At 60.8% G+C, this 18487-nt stretch overlaps 1 protein-coding gene across 4 annotated transcripts in view; it reads left to right on the forward strand.

Annotated features, from left to right (window-relative positions):
• The window catches only part of COL27A1 (collagen type XXVII alpha 1 chain), a 135127-nt gene that overhangs the window by 63306 nt on the left and 53334 nt on the right, over window positions 1-18487 (forward strand). For all 4 annotated transcript variants that reach the window (XR_005367185.1, XM_038553205.1, XM_038553206.1 and 1 more), the window contains 10 exons: window positions 3507-3560; window positions 4254-4298; window positions 7619-7672; window positions 8817-8870; window positions 9477-9530; window positions 12367-12420; window positions 12578-12631; window positions 14275-14319; window positions 15539-15592; window positions 17338-17382. Coding sequence is in view for 3 of the 4 variants with exons in the window: in XM_038553205.1 (XP_038409133.1) it covers window positions 3507-3560; window positions 4254-4298; window positions 7619-7672; window positions 8817-8870; window positions 9477-9530; window positions 12367-12420; window positions 12578-12631; window positions 14275-14319; window positions 15539-15592; window positions 17338-17382 (513 nt within the window). In the remaining variant the exon portion in view is untranslated. The remainder of the gene's footprint in view (window positions 1-3506; window positions 3561-4253; window positions 4299-7618; window positions 7673-8816; window positions 8871-9476; window positions 9531-12366; window positions 12421-12577; window positions 12632-14274; window positions 14320-15538; window positions 15593-17337; window positions 17383-18487) is intronic.

Consider the following 18487-nt stretch of genomic DNA (forward strand, 5'->3'; position numbering starts at 1 on the left):
TAGGTCCTTGCAGGCGGGAAGAAGGGTGTGAGGAGGCAGACCAACATTTATGGGGCATCTGTCTGTTTTGTGTGTGCTTCACCTGCATTAGATGGGGGTGGGCGGGAGGCCTTGAGATCCCTGCGGGGGGCGGCGGCCCCGTCACCCAGCTAGGGAGGCTGGGGCCCGAGATCACCAGCCAGGACTTGCAGCCCAGGTCGGTGTGACCCGGATGCCACTACGCCGCCGCTGGCCCCCTGCAGCCTCCGAGGGGAGACCGCCTCAGAACGGCCCCCTTTGAGTAACTGAAACCCTTTGGCTGGCCCTCAAGAAAAGTGTGCCTGATTCCTGCATCTGCCGAACAAAGAAGGTTTGTCTTTTTGATTTGGAGTGACACAGAGGGAGTTTTGGCTCTTCCGTGGGTCTAATGAGACCCAAAGAATATGTGGTCTGGCCAAAATCCAGCACATGGGGCACAGTGGACGGGCCCACCATATTGTCGGTCCGTGATTATCTGGCTTTGTTTCCTCGTGATAAAGCAGGCTCAGGAGCCTCCCTCGCTGACACTTAGCAAAGCCTCGTGTGCCAGGCCTGGTGCTAAGTGTTTAATGATCATAGCAAGCCTCTGAGGGTAGGAAGTGGGGTTACCATCATACACTTCAGGGAACAGAGGCACAGAGAGGCTGAGACACCTGCTCGAGGTCACACAGCGAAGCGCTGGACCAGCAGGGCCGGTGTCCATCACCCACTCAGCTCTGTGTGACTTCTGGAGACAGCAGATGAGTAAGTGTGGACCAGACAGCGCCAGGGGATGTTCTGTGTGAGCGATGGTGCTTTTATTAAGACCACAGCGCCCAGGTCCCTGTCCCCAAGCTACCGAGCCCCATCAGTTTCTGAAAGAGGCCTTGTTGCCTTCAAAGACAGTTCTAGGACCATGGATTCCTCCCTAGAGGGTTCATAAATGTGAGCGTCATTTGCACCCGGTGGTTAAGCCACTTTGGGAGGCGGGGGGCAGGCGGTGGCCGCCTGGGCACACACAGAAATGGTCGCCCCGTGTGGCAAAGGCTGCAGGACCTGACACAGGGCCCTGAAGTGGCCCGTGGGGTCAGGGCAGGGATCCTCGCGCTCCGGCCGAAGGGTGAGGGCGCTTTAACAACAGGAGCCCAGAGCAGAATGTTCTGGGTACGGAAGCGGGTGGCCCAGGTGTCGGAGCTGCAGAGGAGCAGCAGGGCAGGGAGGTAGGACAGGTGTGAAGAGAGGTGGGAGCCCCGCCTCCTGGTGTCCTTTCAGGGGCCCCCGGCAGCCCACCTGGACACCTGCGGCGTGTGCTGGTCCAGCTGAGCTCGCGCCACTTTCTGAATCAAGCATGACCTCCCGCCCCGTCGCTTGTGAGTGGCAGCCACGAGGAGAGGCATCCCAGGGCCCCGGATTGGAGTACGCGGGGCCGGCCAGCCAGCCAGACCTGGGCTCCGGGCCTGCCCCGTCCCCCGACTGTTGCCTAGTCTAGAGTGAGTGACGCTCTCCGTGTGCCTCGGGGTCCTCATCCGTGAGATGGGGTCGCCGCGAAGGGCCGGCAGCCCGGGCCGGCGTCAGCTCGGACCTTGACGTCGGAGCGCGGCGTCCACTCGCAGCAGGAGTCCCGTGGACGGTGGCCGGCCTGCCTGCTTGTGTTTTGGTGAGGTCAGCGAGACGAAGGGCAGGATGTGTAGCCGGCGTCCGGGAGCTTAGGAAGGGGCCCCGGGGCCCGGTGCAGGCCGCGACTCGTCGTTTTTTTCTTGTGAGGACGTGACCCGCTGTGTGTCGCCCGGCCAGGCTGCCCACACGGGGTCTAGCCCAGAGCTGTGGTGCTCTGCGGGCTGTACTGGGCGGGGAGGCGGGAGTGGCCTAGAAGTTTCTCTGTTTCTCCCCCGAGTGCTCCTAGAGCCCGGCCCTGGGGTCCTGCCAGCAGGGGAAGCTGTGCCGTGAGCAAGCCGCCGCCCTCTCCCCGTTCGCCCGCAGCCGAGCCCCTTGCCCCGTGGGGTTGGGCCCGTGCAAGTCCTTGGAGGGGCCACCGGGGCGGCCAGTGTGGTGCTGCTGCGGCTCCCCAGGGCCCCGGGGCCGGGTACCACCTTGGGGCCTGCAGCGGGAGGGAGGAGCCCGTGTTCCTGCAGCGGCGGACCGGTCGCCTGCCCACGCCCGGGCCCGGCTGGAGCCTACTCGGCTTATCGCGTACCACGGGGAACCCTGGGCAGGCCAGCCCGGCCCCCTTCAGCCCGGGAAACAGAGGGAGAGACAGGCCGAGCACGGCCTAGGGAAGTGCGCTTCTCTGGAGGGCTGGCTTTTCCTCGGACCCTGGCCTCTTCACTCCCCTCTCTCCCTCCTCTCCCGAGGCGACTTCAGAATTGCCTGGAAGGTCTGGAGATGGACAGCCGGGTGGGTGGGGTGTGAATCCCAGCTCCTCCCAGTCCTAACGCTATGGAGCCTCGGGTCCCCCATCTGTAAAATGGGGTTGGTAGTAGGGTGGCTCTCCAAGGGCTGCTGTGAGGAGTCCTTGGGTCGAGGCAGGTGAGGTGCTTCGCTCCCTGCCTGGCGGACAGTGTAGTTCGTGTCGTCTCCTCACCTGTAGAGGCCGTGCTTCCTTCACCAGAAGATTACATGATGGAGCTGAAAGCGCCACTGCTTGGCAGAGGTTCAGCTAGAGGGTTCGGTTTGACCTAATCAGGTGGGGGATTCCCGAGGTCCAGAGAGGACAGGTGTTTTGCTCAAGGTCACACGGCCCGTTGCTGGTGGCGGGTCGGGCAGGGATGTGATTGAGACATCTCAGGGCAGTCCCCGCAGGACACCCCGGCTGTGGCTGTTCCCCTAGTGCTGCAGAGCACTTGCCAGGGGCCCCTGCGGAGCCTGGCGCAGGGATGCGGGAAACCGGGGCCCAGGGAGGTCAGGGGCGTTCCTTGAGCACCCATAGCCGCCAGACACGTTGACAAGTCCCAACAGATGGAAAAGGGAGAGGAGAGAGCATTTTTAGGGGGCGTGGGCTTAACGTTATGGCTGCGGCTGGGGGCAGCGGCGGTGGGGGTGACAGGAGGTGAGGACCCGAGAGGGGAAGAGAGGGTGGGCTTGTGCGGACAGGATCCAGCCACCCCATCTGTCAGCCAGGGTTTCCCACCTCAGCACGATGGGGCATTTCGAGGCTGTGTTGTGTGGGGCCTTCACCCATTGGTGCCAGTAGAGCCCCTTCAGCTGGAACAGCCCTAAATGCCTCCGGACCGTGCCAAGCACTTCGTACCCGTAGGTCAGTTCTTCCTGAAACAAGTCTAGGAGGTACATTGCACTGGTCCCCCTTTTAGATGGGGAAACTGAGGCATGGAGCCGTGAGCCTCCCTGAATCCTGCACGTGGTGAGCGAGCCGCAGAGACCAGGTGGTCTGACAAAGCCAGTGGGGTTGTGTCCTCAGAAGCCCAGGCGAGGGGATGTTGGGAATCATCCCTCCCAGGCCAGACGCCCGGGAGCCACCTCCTCACCGTGCCCTCTTCTCTTTCTCTTGGCAGGGCGACATGGGAGCACTGGGTCCGATTGGCTATCCAGGACCCAAGGGCGTGAAGGTAAACCAGAGCCATCCCTTAATCGGGGTCTGCTCCCAGCCAGGCACCCCCTGACCCACCGCAACCCAGAGGGAAGGGTGCCTGGGCACAGTGCTGGGGGAGGGGAGGTCGGGGGTTCACGGGGTGCTGGGTGGAAGCTGGCAGGTCGGGAGCGAACCAGTCATCATCTGTATGTCGTTTATGGCTGATGTGTCCTTGCACAGCAGTCCTTGTGCTGAGCTTGAGTCTCCTGTGGGGCCAGATGTCGAGGCACTGAAAGGTCAACGGGGGGCATCACCTGGGGCATAGAAACTGTACCGGCACACAGTGGACTTGGTGCGTCCCTGGGTGGGCTGGGCGTGCAGGAAAGAGTGGCCTGCACTGCTCAGACCTCATTCCGGGAACGATCCCGTTTGGCCAACATGCGGGTGACGATGCACGAGGCTCCCATCTGTCCCCCTCGGCCCCCTTCTCCCCTGGATTCGTTCAGAGTGCTGTGGTTCATGAGTCAGCGGCCCCCTCTCGTGCTCCTTCACTCCACGTCATGGCCCTCCGAGCTGGGGGTCATGGCCCCTTCACAGATGGGAAAACTGAGCGCTGGGTGGGGCGCCCAGCACTGGTGGACACAGCAAGCCGGTGGGTGCCAGGCAGGGCGCTGGGCTTCCGCGGCTTGGAGCCCCCCTCTCATCGCAGGATCTGGCCTTTGTCTTGCAGGGACTGATGGGGAACGTGGGGCAGCCCGGACTGAAAGGTGATAAGGTGATCTGAATACTCCCTTGTTGCACTGTGTTTTATCTGCATGCGAACCAGCCCCACCTGCACCCGCACCCGCACCCGCACCCCCACCCGCACGGCGACCTCACTGTGGCTGCTGCTCTCTCGCCAGGTCCACTCCCCTGCACTCTCCTGCCTCCCCTCTGGCCCCCCTATATCTGTATTCCCCAGCTTCTTCCTTGTAACTCAGGTGGAGCTCAGGCAGGTGCAGATCTGAGGCAGGTAGAGCATGGGGGGCTGTGGAGGCACAGGTCGGGGTGGGCCGGGGGGGCAAGGCCCGGCTCTGAATTCGGAGAGCAAAGCTGAGGCCAGTGTCTGGACTTGGCGGCCAAGGCCAGAGTGGGTGTGCGTAGGTGGGGGAGTTACTGAGATGACAGGCCCCGGGGCAGGTATGGTGTGGGGGCCAGAGACCTCTCCAGCCACAGGAGGAAATGAATCCACATAAGCCGCCCCAGTTAGAACTGGGAACCCGACCCCAGGGAGCACGTGGTCTGAGTGTGCAACAGAAAAGCTGGCACAGGCCTCTGAGCCCCTGACCCGCTTTCTTCCCAGTTGCCATGGGGAGGCCACCCGTGCCACGTGTCCTCCACACAGTCCTCCTGCTGCACTCACCCGGTGCCAAACCACATTTGGACGTGGGAGTCGGGGGACCCCGGGGCCCAGAGCGGGGTGGCGCCAGGGCAGCCCCTGGCCTGGTCGTGCAGCATCTAAGGGATGGCGACGCTGGGGTGGAGGGGCTGGGGGCCGTGCTCCCTGTGCTCTGCCCCTTGCTCTCCTCCTGCCCTCCCCTCTCAGCCTCTCCGTGAAGCAGGCACCCCAAAGGGGGTGTGGGAGGGCTTTGGGGCCGGGTCCAAGTTTCCACGAGTCTGAGCAGATGAGTTCTGCTCCCGTGGGCGGGATCCTCCTGCACCTGCCTTCAGACCAGCTCCGCTCCTCATAAACCTGAGAGACGGGAGCAGGTGTATCAGGGCTGGGCACCGTGTGGGGGCCCCGTGGGAATTGTCCCGGCCAGCCGCCGAGCCTCCGTGGGCCTCCGTGGGCCTCCGTGAGCTAGGGAGCTGGCCCGGCACCTCGGCGAGGAGTGTCAGGTGGCGAACCCAGGCACGTGTCTCCGGAGACCTCGGCCACGGCGCAGAACTAGGGCAGAAGGGCAGGGCTGACGAGGCCCTTGGGGGTCACCGCCGCCCATGCCTGCATTTGCAGCCGGGGCAGTAGCCCCAGAGAGTTGGAAGAGATGCATCAAAGGCAACTCAGCCCTCAGACTCTTAGGAACGGGGAGAAGGGGGGGGCCGAAACGGGCACACCCAGAGTGTCCTGGCCGCCCCATCCCTAGGTAGCCAGGGGTGCACCGCTTTCTCCGTTTCCGCCTCTTCCACCTCCTAACTGTCCTGGCCCGGGGCCCCCCGGCTGCGGCCCCCCTCGGGCTCCCATGCTCCCCCTCCGGCCCTGCCCTGCTGCCTGCTAAGCCCCCTCTTCTGTGGCCTTCCCCTTGAGATGCAGGGGCCTCCTGTCCGGGGTAGGGGGTGGGGGGGCTCCCGCACAGCTACCTGTTTGCTCTGGGGTTTTGAGGCATCAGCGCTCTGGAAATGTTGAGGTCACGGACAAGGGAGAAAGGAAGTGGGGGAGCTTTTTATAGGCCCCTGTGCAGAGCTGGCCTCCCGCTCGCTTGGTCCTTCAGGAACATGGAAATAAACGTGTTACATGGAACTCGGCTGGCTTGCTGACTGCTGGTGCCTGGCTCGTTTTGAGATGTGAAAGCTCCGGAAAAAAAAAAAAAAAAGAAGTGGAGGAAATTGTTTTCCTGCCCATAGTTTTCAAGAACATCAAATAAGTCTTGGGGGTTGAAAAGAAAAGGAAGAAGGAAAGAAAAAGGACTTTCTTTTCTCACCCCTTTGGCTGGGGAGGGGTCTTCACGTTGCTGAGAGCGGGTGAGGGTGTGAGGGGCCCCTCCGCCCCCACCCCACCCCCCGGCCGGCCCTCCCCTGGGATGACGGAGCCATCCCTTCATGTTCCCCAGTCGTCCTGCCCAGAATCCCAGATTTTCCATGACCCGGCCTGGCCCCGGTCCCACTTACAACCACTTGGCTCTGTCTTCCTGCGTGGAGGCGCATTCTGGAACCGAGACTCCAGCTCCAGCCTGAATCCATTGTCCTGATTTCTTAGGTGTCTTTTTAAACCCTTTTTTTTTTTTTTTTAATCCCCTCTGCTCCTCCTTTGGGCATTTAAAACACACACACACACACACACACACACCAAAAAGAAACTTCCTTGGCTCCCAAACCTCTGGGATATTTTACAGATTTTTCCAGATTGGAAAAACCAAAGTACTTTTTTTTTTTTTTTTAAAAAGGCTATTTATTTATTAATTTTAATTCTGGCTTTTGTTTTACTGAAGAAGTTCTTGTGCTGGCTCCTGGCCTTAGCTGCACGATGTGTGTTCTCTAAGAGTCTCCCTTCCTCCAGGGTTTTATCCCCATTCTTCCAACTGCTCCCCGGGCTGTGAGTGTTTGCCGAGTGCAGGGCTGGGGTGCTGTGGGGAATATCCAGCCTGGCAAGCCGGAGATAACGAGGGCTGCGTGATGGGACTCGGGCCGGGAGAGGAAGCATCTTCCCGTGTGGTTCTCCCACCCGAAGAGACCCCTGATGGCCAGGATCTGTGTCATTTAGGAAAGCAACGCCCAGAACTAACTCGAGACCCGTTTGCTCACTGTTTGCACATAGTGTTAGCCACCAGGGCTTAGCGGATGACCAGTGGCGAATTACAAGTAGCCCCCGCTGCCGGCTTGCATAGAGGCTCCCACAGAGGGAAGAAGCGAAGGCTCCCAGCCTGGTGGTGAAAAATGTCAAGCAACGGATGCAAACACTCTGAACCCCCTGTGATGGGGGTGGGGGTGGGGGTGGGCGTTGAGAGGGTGGCGCTGCACAGCCGGCACCTGCCCCCGTGTGACATGAAGCTGATGGTGAAGACCTGGAAGGATCAGGAAACAGTCCTTTTGATCTGCAACTGCCAGTTCTCCGGGAAAGGCCAGGCAGCGCGGCTGCCGTTAGCGGTGTGCTCAGCCACCCGAGCAACGCCAGGCGGGTGTGCGGCGAGGCCGGCTCCGTGCCCCCCAGGGCCTGCCTGCCCCAGCCCGGCTTCCCTGCTGGGGGGCCCTGCCCTTTGCTCTCACAGAGCTGCTGCTGGTCCGATCCAGTCTGGGAACGGCCTCAGCAAAGCCGTCCCTTGCCGGTGGGTCTGCGAGTGGGGAGGCTTCTGGAACCCGCCGTGGTCTCCATTGTAACGTTCTTTGCTGGTGTGCATTTAGGGTGAACAAGGGGTTCCAGGTGTGTCAGGAGACCCTGGATTCCAAGGAGACAAGGTAATTGCAGCAGATTCCCCCACCCACCCCTCGCCCTGCTGTTCTCTGGCCCCAGCTTCCTTCTCAGGGTCCCTCGTGGGCCAGGATCCCCCCGTCCCCCGTGCCCCCGGCCGCCGCAGATGCTTTCACACAGCCCTGTCTTCTCCAGCCTCGGCCCCCGTCTGCGTCCCTCCCCCGGCGTTTACAACAGCCTCCTGACTTACTGCCAAGCCCCCGGCCTCTTCTTTCCGTCTGTCTTCCTCACAAGGCTCTGCCCTGTGCTCACAGACCCCCCGCGGCTCCCTACGGCTCCTCACCCCAGCACCCAGCACCCAGCACCCAGCGAGCGAGCCCCTCGGCCCCATTCCTGCCCTTACGGCCCTGTGCTCCGCTGACGGGCCCTCTGCACAGGCTCCCCGTTCCCTCCACCTGCTTGGACAGGGGCCACTTGCCTCTCTGTGTGCCCCGAGCCGCACGTCTGTCCGCCACTGGGGCAGCACCTGGTTGATGGGGGCTTGTGCTCAGTCCCGTGCCCGACAGCCAGCTCCCTAAGGGTAGTGCCCCAGCCTGGCCTGACAAAGCTCAGCCCAGAGTCCTGCACAGAACAGTGAACATTTAGGACATGTCTGAGTGAGCGAGGCAGTAAGCGGCCCTACTGACTGATGGATGGACCGAGGCCGGCTCCTCTTTGCCTGTGTCCGGCACCATGTGGCCACATCTGGCCCTCACCCAGCTGGTCAACAAGGCCCAGATGTTGGCCAGCTCTCCCTCTTCCTCTTCCCTCCCTCCTGGCTGGCCTGTCCTGACCCAGCCTTGGTGTCTCCGGCTCGTGAGCCATGTGGACCAGGCTGCTTCCCCGGCTGGGCCCCAGTCTCTGGACTTCCCCAGGCCTGCAGGGCACGGGGTGCCTGCTTGGAGCCCCGGGCTCCCAGGGTCCAGGACAACTAGGTGAGGACAGGGCCTGCTGTTTCCCCTTTGCCTCCCTGAGGCCCAGGCCACGGGGGTGCCCAGCTGGAGCTTACAGGCAGGAAGAGTGGGGGGGGGCTCAGTCTCCCCCAGAGGTGGGTGTTCTCGAGGCCTTGGGCGGGCAAGGATGACTGCGCAGCTGTTGGCCTGGCCGTTTCTGGGCCTTGCTAACCCCTAGCCTGCTCTTGGTCTTTTCCAGGGGAGCCAGGGATTGCCAGGGTTCCCAGGCGCACGGGGGAAGCCGGGGCCTCTGGTAAGTACCTTGTGCTCTGATACCCCCAAGCTTCACAGTCTCCAAGCAGCCGTGAGATGTGGTCAGGGACCCTGTCCTGTCCCCAGACCGCATTTCCTCCTGCAGCAGCCCCGAGGGACCAGCAGAGCAGGGTAGGAATGACAGTCACCCACCTCACAGAGGAGGACACTGAGCCCCAGAGGGACAGGACTCACCCAGCGTCATAGATAGGCCTCCGTCCCTGTCAGAGTCCTGGGGAGAATCAGAATCCGGGGCTTCCAAAGCCTTGACAACAGCAGTAGCGTTCATGACATGTATTTCTTGAATGTTCCAATGTATTGGATCCTTCCCATCCCATCCTCCTTTGAAGGCTGCCAACTACCCAAGGGCTAGAGAATTATCGTTCCCATCCTACAGACGGGGAAACTGAGCTTCCACATGATGAAGTGTCTTCCCCAGTGGGGTGTGGACGGTACCTCCTGGTTATGGAGGCCGGTTTCCTTCAGAGGCTCCTGAGCTTTTCCAGCCCCACCCCACAGCGGGGGGGGGGGGGGGCTAACGCAAAGGATGGAGGAAGGTGGGCCCTCACTTACCCTGGCCTCCCCTGCCATCTCTTCTCTTCCCCAGGGCAAAGTTGGAGACAAGGGACCCCTGGGGTTTCCTGGGCCTCCTGGACCCGAGGTATGTGAGGCTGTATTTCTGCGTCTGGCTACGGTCGGGACTAGGTGTCGTCCTTGGGAATCCGAGACCCAGAGAGGGGGAGCGGGGTGTCCTTCCCTGAGAGCGCACAGCAAACGGGAGATGGGGCTGGGGAGAGAAATTCTGAGATCAGACATCTTCCTTTTTCTGCCCGCTATGCCCCCAGCGGCTTTCCATGGCAGCGGGACAGAAGCTGGCCCCGGAGACCCTCCCTAGCGTTGTGGTCGCCTTTAGAGTTTCCAGAAAAAACATCAGGGGAGCCCTCTGAACTCGGGCCTGTGCCCTGAGCGGGAGCTCCTGTTTCTCTAAGCCCGAGCCCTGGAACGTTTCCAAACACCCACACTCCGCCCACAATCCCCCCCACACAGCGGAAAACGTTCAGGGCTCAGGGTTGGGAGGAATGGGGAGCAAGAAGCAGATGTGAAAACTCCCGTGTTTGGATGGAGAATGAGAACTCCCGAAGGATGACTGGGCAACTCCTATAACCCGCCTGCGGGGTCCTGATGCGCGTGAGCATTAGCACAGGTCGGCGTGCACCAGCTAGCTTTCGCGTGTCACTCACGGCGCGGGGGCCGCCGGTGGAGCCCTTCCACCCGCCGCTCCAGTGGGGACCGTCTTTGGAGCATAGGGTGGTCCGTGCCAGGGCTGCCACCTGCCGGGATCCTCAGCACCCGGGCTCTCTTGGGGGGAGGTGTCTAGGCCGACCCCAGCCAGCCCCCACCGTGCGCACACACACACACACACCTTCCCATCTTCCCCAAGATCTCAGAGATGAAAGTCTCGCTCTGCCGCGTTCTCCAAACTCTTCCAAAGATCGTTCCTGGTGTTGCCCCGAGAAGATGAGGGATGGTTTCCTGAAGGCTCTGACTTTGCGCCGTGTTGACTTTGGCCGTGACACAGTCCCATCTTGAGAGAGTGGAGCTGGCCCCGATCCCTCCCCTGGCCACTGCGGAGGAAGGCTCTGACAGTCCGGCTCTCCCGCAGTCTGACCGCCTCCCGTTGCTCAGGCTCCACCTCGGGGCAGCAGGCCGCACAGCGTCCTCGGACGAGAGCGCGTGGAAAGGCCACCCACGCATGCCCGGGAGGTACTACTGCCACCGGGTTACAGATAGGGAGACTGAGTCACGGGGTAGAGAAGCGACTTCCACGGGGTCGCTGCTACTTGCACAAAGAAGCTCTGCTTTGGTTGTCTCCTGGGTCCCTGCGTGGATCCCGTCCTTGTGTTCTGTTTGGATTGGCGACCTCGGAGTCCTGCCCGGCTGGAGACAGAGGCTGAGGAGCATGTCAGCGCCTTCCTGGGTCTCTGCTCCTTCCGACCCCGTGCCTGGGGCCGGGGTCAGGGTTGGAGGGGGTGTGGCTCTGGCTTTGCAGCCTTCTGGATACAGATTTTTATTGTGCACATAGCAGGTGCCAGGTGCTGAGCTAAGCCCTTTGCTTGCCTTTTTTTTTTTAAGATTTTATTTATTTATTCATGAGAGACCGACAGAGGCAGATACACAGACAGAGGGAGAAGCAGGTTCCCTGTGGGGGGCCCGATGTGGGACTCGATACCAGGACCCCAGGATCACAACCTGAGCCAAAGGCAGACGCTCAACTGCTGGGCCACCCAGGTGCCCCTCTTTGCTTGTCTTATTCCCTTGGAGCCTCAGAACAGACCTGTAAGGTGACGTCGTTGTCACCGTTTTCTAGACGAGCAAGCCAAGGCCCAGAGATGCTCCAGAACCTGCCGGGGTCATGCGGTGCGTTGGTGACAGGACAGGACTTTGAGCCTCTCGGTGTGAAGAGACATATGTGGGAGCTTGGGCATTCGGTGATAGCTCAGAGTTCAGACCCATTCTTGCCTTGGCCAGTAAGAAGGGTGAGAGGATGTTAGAGCGGGAGTTTAATGGGAGTCACCCAAAGATCAGAGGAAGGGAAAGAGCTACATATGGAGGCGACGCAGGAGGAGGCATTCCGGTCTCCGGGACTCACGTAAGGAGATTTTGGTTTCTAGCTGTCAGGAAACTAAGAGAGTAGAGGGGCTGCCTGAGAAGTGCCTGTGATGTTAGGATGAATCAGCAGAGGTATTACACCTCAAACAAGGAAGGGGATAGTCCTGTGCTGGCCTCTGCTGGTCTGTTCGCACCCAGAGGAGCTTGGGCACCCTAGTGATGGCCAACAATGGGCGCCGACCGACTAGAGGTTGGCAAAACGGAGGGGGCCCAGCGTGATGCCACTGAAGGGCCAGCAAAGGGCAGGCCTCTGGGGGAGGGGATAAGTGTCCTCCGAATTATGCAAAGACCACTGTGGAAAGAAGGACCCCCTCCCCGCCACCCCCGTCCCGAGCTTTGTGCAGCTTTGTGCAGTCCTACGGGGGTGGCAGGAGGTTGTCAAGGGGAAGGGGCAGGGTTCTGCTCGGTGTCGGGAAGAAGCCTCCCCTGCACAGCCGTCCATCGGGAACAGGCTTGGTGTGGGAGCAGCGAGGCCTCGTTGGTGGTGCGGGGCCAAGTCCAACACGCCCGGCCCGGATGCAGGGGGCACCTCAGCTCCGGAGACGAGGGCACTTGGGAGCTTCTGGGTCACACAACCTGGAGGGGGCTGCGCGCTTGGTCCGGTGCTCGGCACTTCCTTGCATTGTCTCGTTTCATCTCAGCAGCTCTCTGGGATGTGCGGACTCTCGCCCAGATCCCTGTTCTAGAATAGGACTGCGGCATCCAGGTGGTTAACTGGCCTGCCCAGGGTCCCGTCCCATGCAGGAAGGGACGGAAACCCCGGGTCGGTCTCCCTCCAAGCACTTCCCTTCACCCATGGCTGACCCCTGCTCTCTGCTTCCCCTCAGGGATTCCCCGGAGACATTGGCCCCCCTGGGGACAACGGCCCAGAAGGCATGAAGGTGAGTCCCTGCGCAGGGCCATCGAAGCGAACTGCTGTGCGGAAGCCACAGGCCTCCAAGGCTGGCGACCTGACGTGGGATTGCTGGGGGCCTTGCCAGCCTCTGATGGACACGGAGGTGCCGCCTCTGAGACCGCTCTTTGTTCCCTTCTCACCAGGGTAAGCCTGGAGCTCGAGGCCTGCCGGGACCCCGTGGGCAGCTGGGGCCCGAGGTGAGACCGTCTGGCCCTGTCCCCGCCCGTCCCCTGCAGCCCTATCTGCTCTGGCCTGGGTCCTGGAGGCCTGAGCCGGGGGCCGGGTCCCTTCAGCCAGGACACCACCCTGGGCTGCCTCAGGCTCGCTCTCCCGCTCATCCCTTACAGCCCTAGCCCGTCACCTTGCCACGGTCTTTCTCTGGCCTGGCCTGGCTGGCGGGCGACCTTCCGCCTCTGTAGGGCCCCCACCGCCCGGGGGTCTCCCCCAGGAGGCCACTGCCCCTGCTCCTGCCCGCAGCACAGTTCCCAGAGGTCGGAGGGGAGGCCCTGGGCCTCAGGGGGGGACACCGCGTTGGGTACCACGGTTAGCGGCCGCAGGGTCGGGCTTCGGATCCTCGTCAGCTTGAGCCCAAAGCCTGTGGCATAGACCCTGTGCTGTTAACTCCGTGCTCCGGGAGCTGCCGGGCGGGGAAGTGGTGGTGGGGGGGGCATCCCAGAGAATGACGGGACTTGCAGAGCTAGCAAGCGGCAGAGTGGAGATTTGCTTGTTTCCTCATTCATGCTCAAGGGGATCGAGATGTTTTCCGTGGGTGGGCCTGTTGGGCACCCGGCGGGCGAGCCCCAGATTTTGCCTGTACCTGAGCCCCCCCCCCCCACCTAGGCTCCGGCCCCAAGGCCCCCGGGACACACAGACAGCCCCGAGTGAGGGTGCAGGAGGCCCGGACTCACCACAACCACAGGCAGGCATCCAGCTGACACGGATCCCTTTGCAGGCTGGTTCTGGGTCTGGCGGGGCCCCAGCGCTGGCTCGGGGAGTGGCCACGTGGGGCTGCTTTCCTGGAAGCTGGGTTGGGGGGTGGCCCCAGAGGGGGCCTCTGGGTTAGGCCTGGCACGCCGGAGAGGCCGGCTTGGAGGCTGCCCTCGCCTGCGGGAGGGCCAGGAGTGGAAAGGGAGGGGTGAGGATGGAGGGCCGGCGCCAGCCACGTGCCCCCGTCTACACCCACATTACGGCGCGAGAGCCTGCTGCTTGCTCCCGTCTCCGTGGATTCATTCATCCACCCCTGCCTTCATCCGCTTCTCCATCTGCTCCCTCCTCATGCCCCTGGACCCCACCTTCACTCCCCACACGTCCGTGAGGTCCTGCACACCCATCCTGAGTGATTTTTGTAGTGGAGTAGGGTGCAGGGCCTCAAAAAAGAGTAAGAGATCATCGCTGTCCTCCAGGAATGCAACTTAGGCTAGTCATCATCCTTAGCATGGTCCTCTCCGTCCTGCACCATTTTAGAGATGGGGAAACTGAGGCACGGTGAGGCTAAGGTCTGCCACTGCATGGTTGGTGGAGCTCAGAGTAGAGCTCATATCTTTGAGCTGTCGTCTGGGGCTCTGTACCTGCAGTGTATGATGGGGTTTGACTCTCTGCCCAGCACTGCCACGAACCCGGGGCCTGTCACGTTCAGGTGTCATGTTCAGGAGCCCCATTCACGTGGAAGGCCCTGTGTAGCCTGGGTGGGGGTCCAAGTGGGCGGACCAAGTGGACCATTTCTCGGGGTCCAGGAGGACTCTCCTCTGTCCACCCCCTCTCCCTCCTTACAGGTCAAGCTCTCCGAGTCTCTCCCTGGACTAATTTCTCCTTTGTCCTCTCTTGTGTCTCCCAACTCTAGGGAGATGAGGGACCCATGGGGCCACCCGGGGCCCCTGGCTTAGAGGTGAGTGTCCCTGGCGCCGGGCAGGTGGGATTTGTCATTCCTGTGCCGGCGGTGTGCAGAGAGGCAACACCTGCTGGTGCTCTGCAGAGAAGTCCTCGGCGGGAGCCCTGGGCCAGCCGGTGAGGGGATTGGAACAGACGCACAGGATAGAGACGAGGCAGGAAACCGGCCGGCTGCGCTCATCCAGCTGCTGTGGGATGGGCTTTGCATCCGCTCTCATTCATTTGAGTCTCCGTGAGAGCGGCATTGCTGGTCTGAGTTTCACGCAAGGCCATCAGGCCCAAAGAGCAAGCGGGGCAGCCCAGTCTCATCGTCCAGAGCCTCACCTTGCTCCCCGCGACGGCCCTGCCCCGAGTGGTCTTCCACGAGGTCCTCCCCGGGCTGGTGGTGGTGTAAACCAGCCGTGCACGATCGCTTCGTCCTTGGGGCCCGTTTACCCTCTTAAAAAGAAATGAATGGAGCCCCCAAAAGCTTTTCTCTGTGTGAGTTCCATCTATTGATATTAGTCATCGAAACTGAAAACTTTCAAGTGTGTTTATTAATCCATTTGAAATAATAATCAGCCCACTCCATGTTCACAAAAATAATAGTTTCATAACAAAGCAAAACACCCACCAGCTATATTTTCCGAGGCGAAATAATCTAATGAAAAGAGTGGCATTGTTTGACCGGTTTTGCAAATCTCTTTAATGTCTGCTCTAATAGAAGTCAGCTGGAATCTCCCATCTGCTTCTGCATTCAACCCGTTGACGATACCACATGTCATGTAGCCTCTGGAAATCTCCGCTTACACTCATGAGAGTGAGAGACACAGGCCAGCGACGTCTAGGCGCTATTGTGAACCTAGCTCTGACGTCACGGGTCTCCCGCGAGGGTCCCCGGGCCACACTCTGAGAACCGCTGGCATAGACTCTCCAGTCCCCTGGGCCCTGCCTGTATCTTCCGTCCAGGTCCTTCCTCTTCCTTGTTCCTTGAAAGCAGGTTTCAACATCCCCATTTACAAACAGGACTGGCCTGGGAGGGGAGACGTCCCTGAGGTCACACAGCTGCAGACCCTCCCCACCCCCACCTCTGCATCTCCAGAATGGCTGGCAGCCTGGGGCCTTCCGGGCTCTGCACCCCTGGCCCCCTGGGGCATTGTGCCAGCACTGGGACCCCCCCCCCAAGCAACACTACCCACCCACCTAGCCCCCCCTCACTCACCTCTCTCTGTTTGCAGGGCCAACCTGGGAGGAAGGGGTTTCCTGGCCGGCCAGGCCCAGACGGCGTGAAGGTGAGGGGACCTGGGAGTGACTGGGCTTGCGGGGGGTGGGATAGAACAACGGGGAAACAGAAGAAAGGTGGGACTGGCAAATGAGGGCCCCGTGAAGAATCCCAATCCCCGGGCAGGTGTGGGGAGGGGGTGAGTGATCCCCATTTATCACAGCGCAGTGGTAACAGAGAGGAAAGAATGAGCAGAACCTAAATGTCCAACAGTGGGGTAGTGGTCACATAACGGGACGCAGGGCAGCCACCAAAGACGGTGCAGCGGAGGAGTTTACAAGCTGGTAAGATGCCTGTGCGCACGGAGGTGGTGGTGAGGCCGTGGTAGGAGGCAGGTGACAGGTGGAGGGTTATGGGACCAACCTGCTGCAGGGGCCGGTTGCGTTCCCGTCGGCTCAGAGCAGAGGCTGCGGCGTAGACAGGGGCTCTCTCTCCGGGCGGTGGGGCAGTTCTGTTTCCTTTTGTGGGTCTCCAGCTTTCCCTCATTAGGTGCAGTAATTGTCTATTACATTTGTTAGGAGTTTTTTAATTTTTTAATTTATCAGGAAAGCGCTGGCCTGGGTGGGAGAGTGATGATGCTGAGCACATGGGCAGCCTCGCTTAGTGGCTTTCCAAGGGCTCCTCCTGAGGGCTGGATTTTCTAAGCCGTCCCAGGCGGAGAGTGCTGGGCCACGTTTACAGCTGGGCAGACGCACGAGCGTTAGCGCAGAGCCAGGGTAGCTCAGGTCATCCGCGGCCCCCTCCACGCAGGGGACATGGCCCGTGTGTCTGTCTGGGCCCCTCTGCTTCTCGTGAGCGTGAGGTCTGGGGGAAGAGCCGGAGGGAAAGATGAGGCTCGAACCCTGATTGCGGTGAGCCGCATCCATTTGTGAGCCAGACTCCTGGCTCGCTGGGCTAGTGTCGCCCTTTGTCCTGCCCTCTGAGGTCTCGCTCTTTCTCCCTCAGAGGCCAGCTGGGTTTCTGTGGTGGGAGCGGTGACATAGCCTGGGTGGATTTATCCCACGGGGCTGCTCGCCTCTCCAGCTCACGCCGGGGGGAGACCAGGGCGGCTGTGGCTGCCTAAGGAGCAGGAGCCACCCCAGCTCGGGACAAAGCTGGCAGACAAGGCTACAGGAGGCCACCAGGCGTGAGAGCTGGAAATAGCCTACGAGACAAACGAGTGTGATTTCCCTTATTTATGGCTGGGGGAGGCTGAGCCCAGGGCAGCGACAAGGCTCACCGATCCTTTTGCCAGCTGCTTTCAGAGCCCTGGTGGGTCAGGGTCTAGGATCCAAGTGCCCCGACTCTCTGGTTCCCTGCTCTTCCCGTGGTGGGGCAGCCTGGTAAACAGTAGGAACGGAGATTTCAATCAGTTGGACCAAAGTTCTAGCTTGCTGTGTGGCCTGGAGCAGATCCGAGCCCCTCTGAGCTTCAGTCGCTGCCTCCACAAAATGCAGCGGGTTGATGAACAGCCCAAATTCGATACAGACATCAGGGTACCAGGTAGTCTGCCAAGGGGACCACTCAGGGAATGGGCGGCTAGGGCCGTGTCTGGGGCCAGAGGTTCTGTGCGAGGGTCCCATTGCTTCCGCCGTTTGTTTGAGGTCTCTGCAAGGCCAGACGCTGGGGTTGAGGTTTTCTGTCCTTCCCTACTGGTAGGGACGAGGCCAGTTACCTGTGGCTGTTCCCTGTGCGGCGGCGGCGGCGGGGGGGCGGGGGGGGGGGCTACACTCCCATCACCCATCCCAAGTGATGCTCCTCTTTTCCTCTTTGCAGGGGGAGCCAGGCGACGCTGGGCGGCCAGGGCATGTGGGTGAGCAGGTGAGTCCACACTGGTCTCCGAACACAATGACTCTTTATCACGCGCTTCCTCTGTGCCGAGCCCTTCGGTGCAGCGCTCCACGCGCATCCGCCTTCCGTGCCCGTGCAGGCTGCTGGGGTCAGTTAGCTTGTCTCCCCTTTGATCGGGATGGTCGCTGACTCTCAGCGAGGTGAAGTCACTGAGGGAGAAAGCCCCGAATCACAGCGCCTTGGCCTGGCCCTGTGGATGTTTTCGGAGCATTTGCCCAAAGGGGTTCCATGACTCTGCTCCCAGAACATTACAACTGGAAGAGCCTTCGAGACTCGCCGGCTGTGCTCCGTTGACAGATAAGGCAGCTGAAACCCGGAGAAGCGTAGCCACCTGCCAGGGGCTCTCGCTCAGGCAACCCTCACTTAGAGGAAAGTGAAACTCAGATCAGTGGCTCCGGCTAGGCGGGAAGTCAGGCCAAGGTCTGAAGAGGAGAAGAGTTTGCAAGTTGTCATGACAGGGGAGGTTTGAGAATCACGACCTTCATTTGGGTGATCCAGCGTTCTGGATGCTACGGACGAAAGCTTAACCTCTGGGCTTGGGGGCCAGGTGGAAAGGTAGCAATCTCCTGCACTCCCTTAAACCCTGCAAGGGGCTGCCTCGTGCAGGAGGGGGGATAGCATCGGGGACCCAGAAGAATCTGCCTCTGCTGAGAAACGCCATCAGTGGCGTGAGAGCGGTGCACGATGGGCTTCCTCACCAGGCCTGCAACATCTGTTGGCGGGAAGAAAGGAATTAAAGCAGGGGGTGGACTGGATTTTTGAAACCTTTCCAGTGTCATTCGAGCGCATTCTGTGGGAAGCCCAGGAGTTTGGAAGGGCTGTCACGGCCTGCATATATTTCCTGATTGGGAAAAAAAAAAAAAAAAAAAGAAGAAGAAGAGGAAGAAGGCCATGCGATCAGCAAATTTAATTTCATACTTATGCTGATGGGAAGGGCCCTCGGGAAATAGATCCTCAGAATCTTAGAATGTCGGGACACAGAGGGTCCTTGCAAACAAAGCACTCTGTCCCGGGGTCCTGTGGACCCCGTCCCGTAATAAAGTTTTTAAATGCATCAAGTGCAAAACGAAGGATT

This window comes from Canis lupus, chromosome 11 (assembly GCF_011100685.1).
Source record: "Canis lupus familiaris isolate Mischka breed German Shepherd chromosome 11, alternate assembly UU_Cfam_GSD_1.0, whole genome shotgun sequence".
Taxonomy (NCBI): Eukaryota; Metazoa; Chordata; class Mammalia; order Carnivora; family Canidae; genus Canis; species Canis lupus.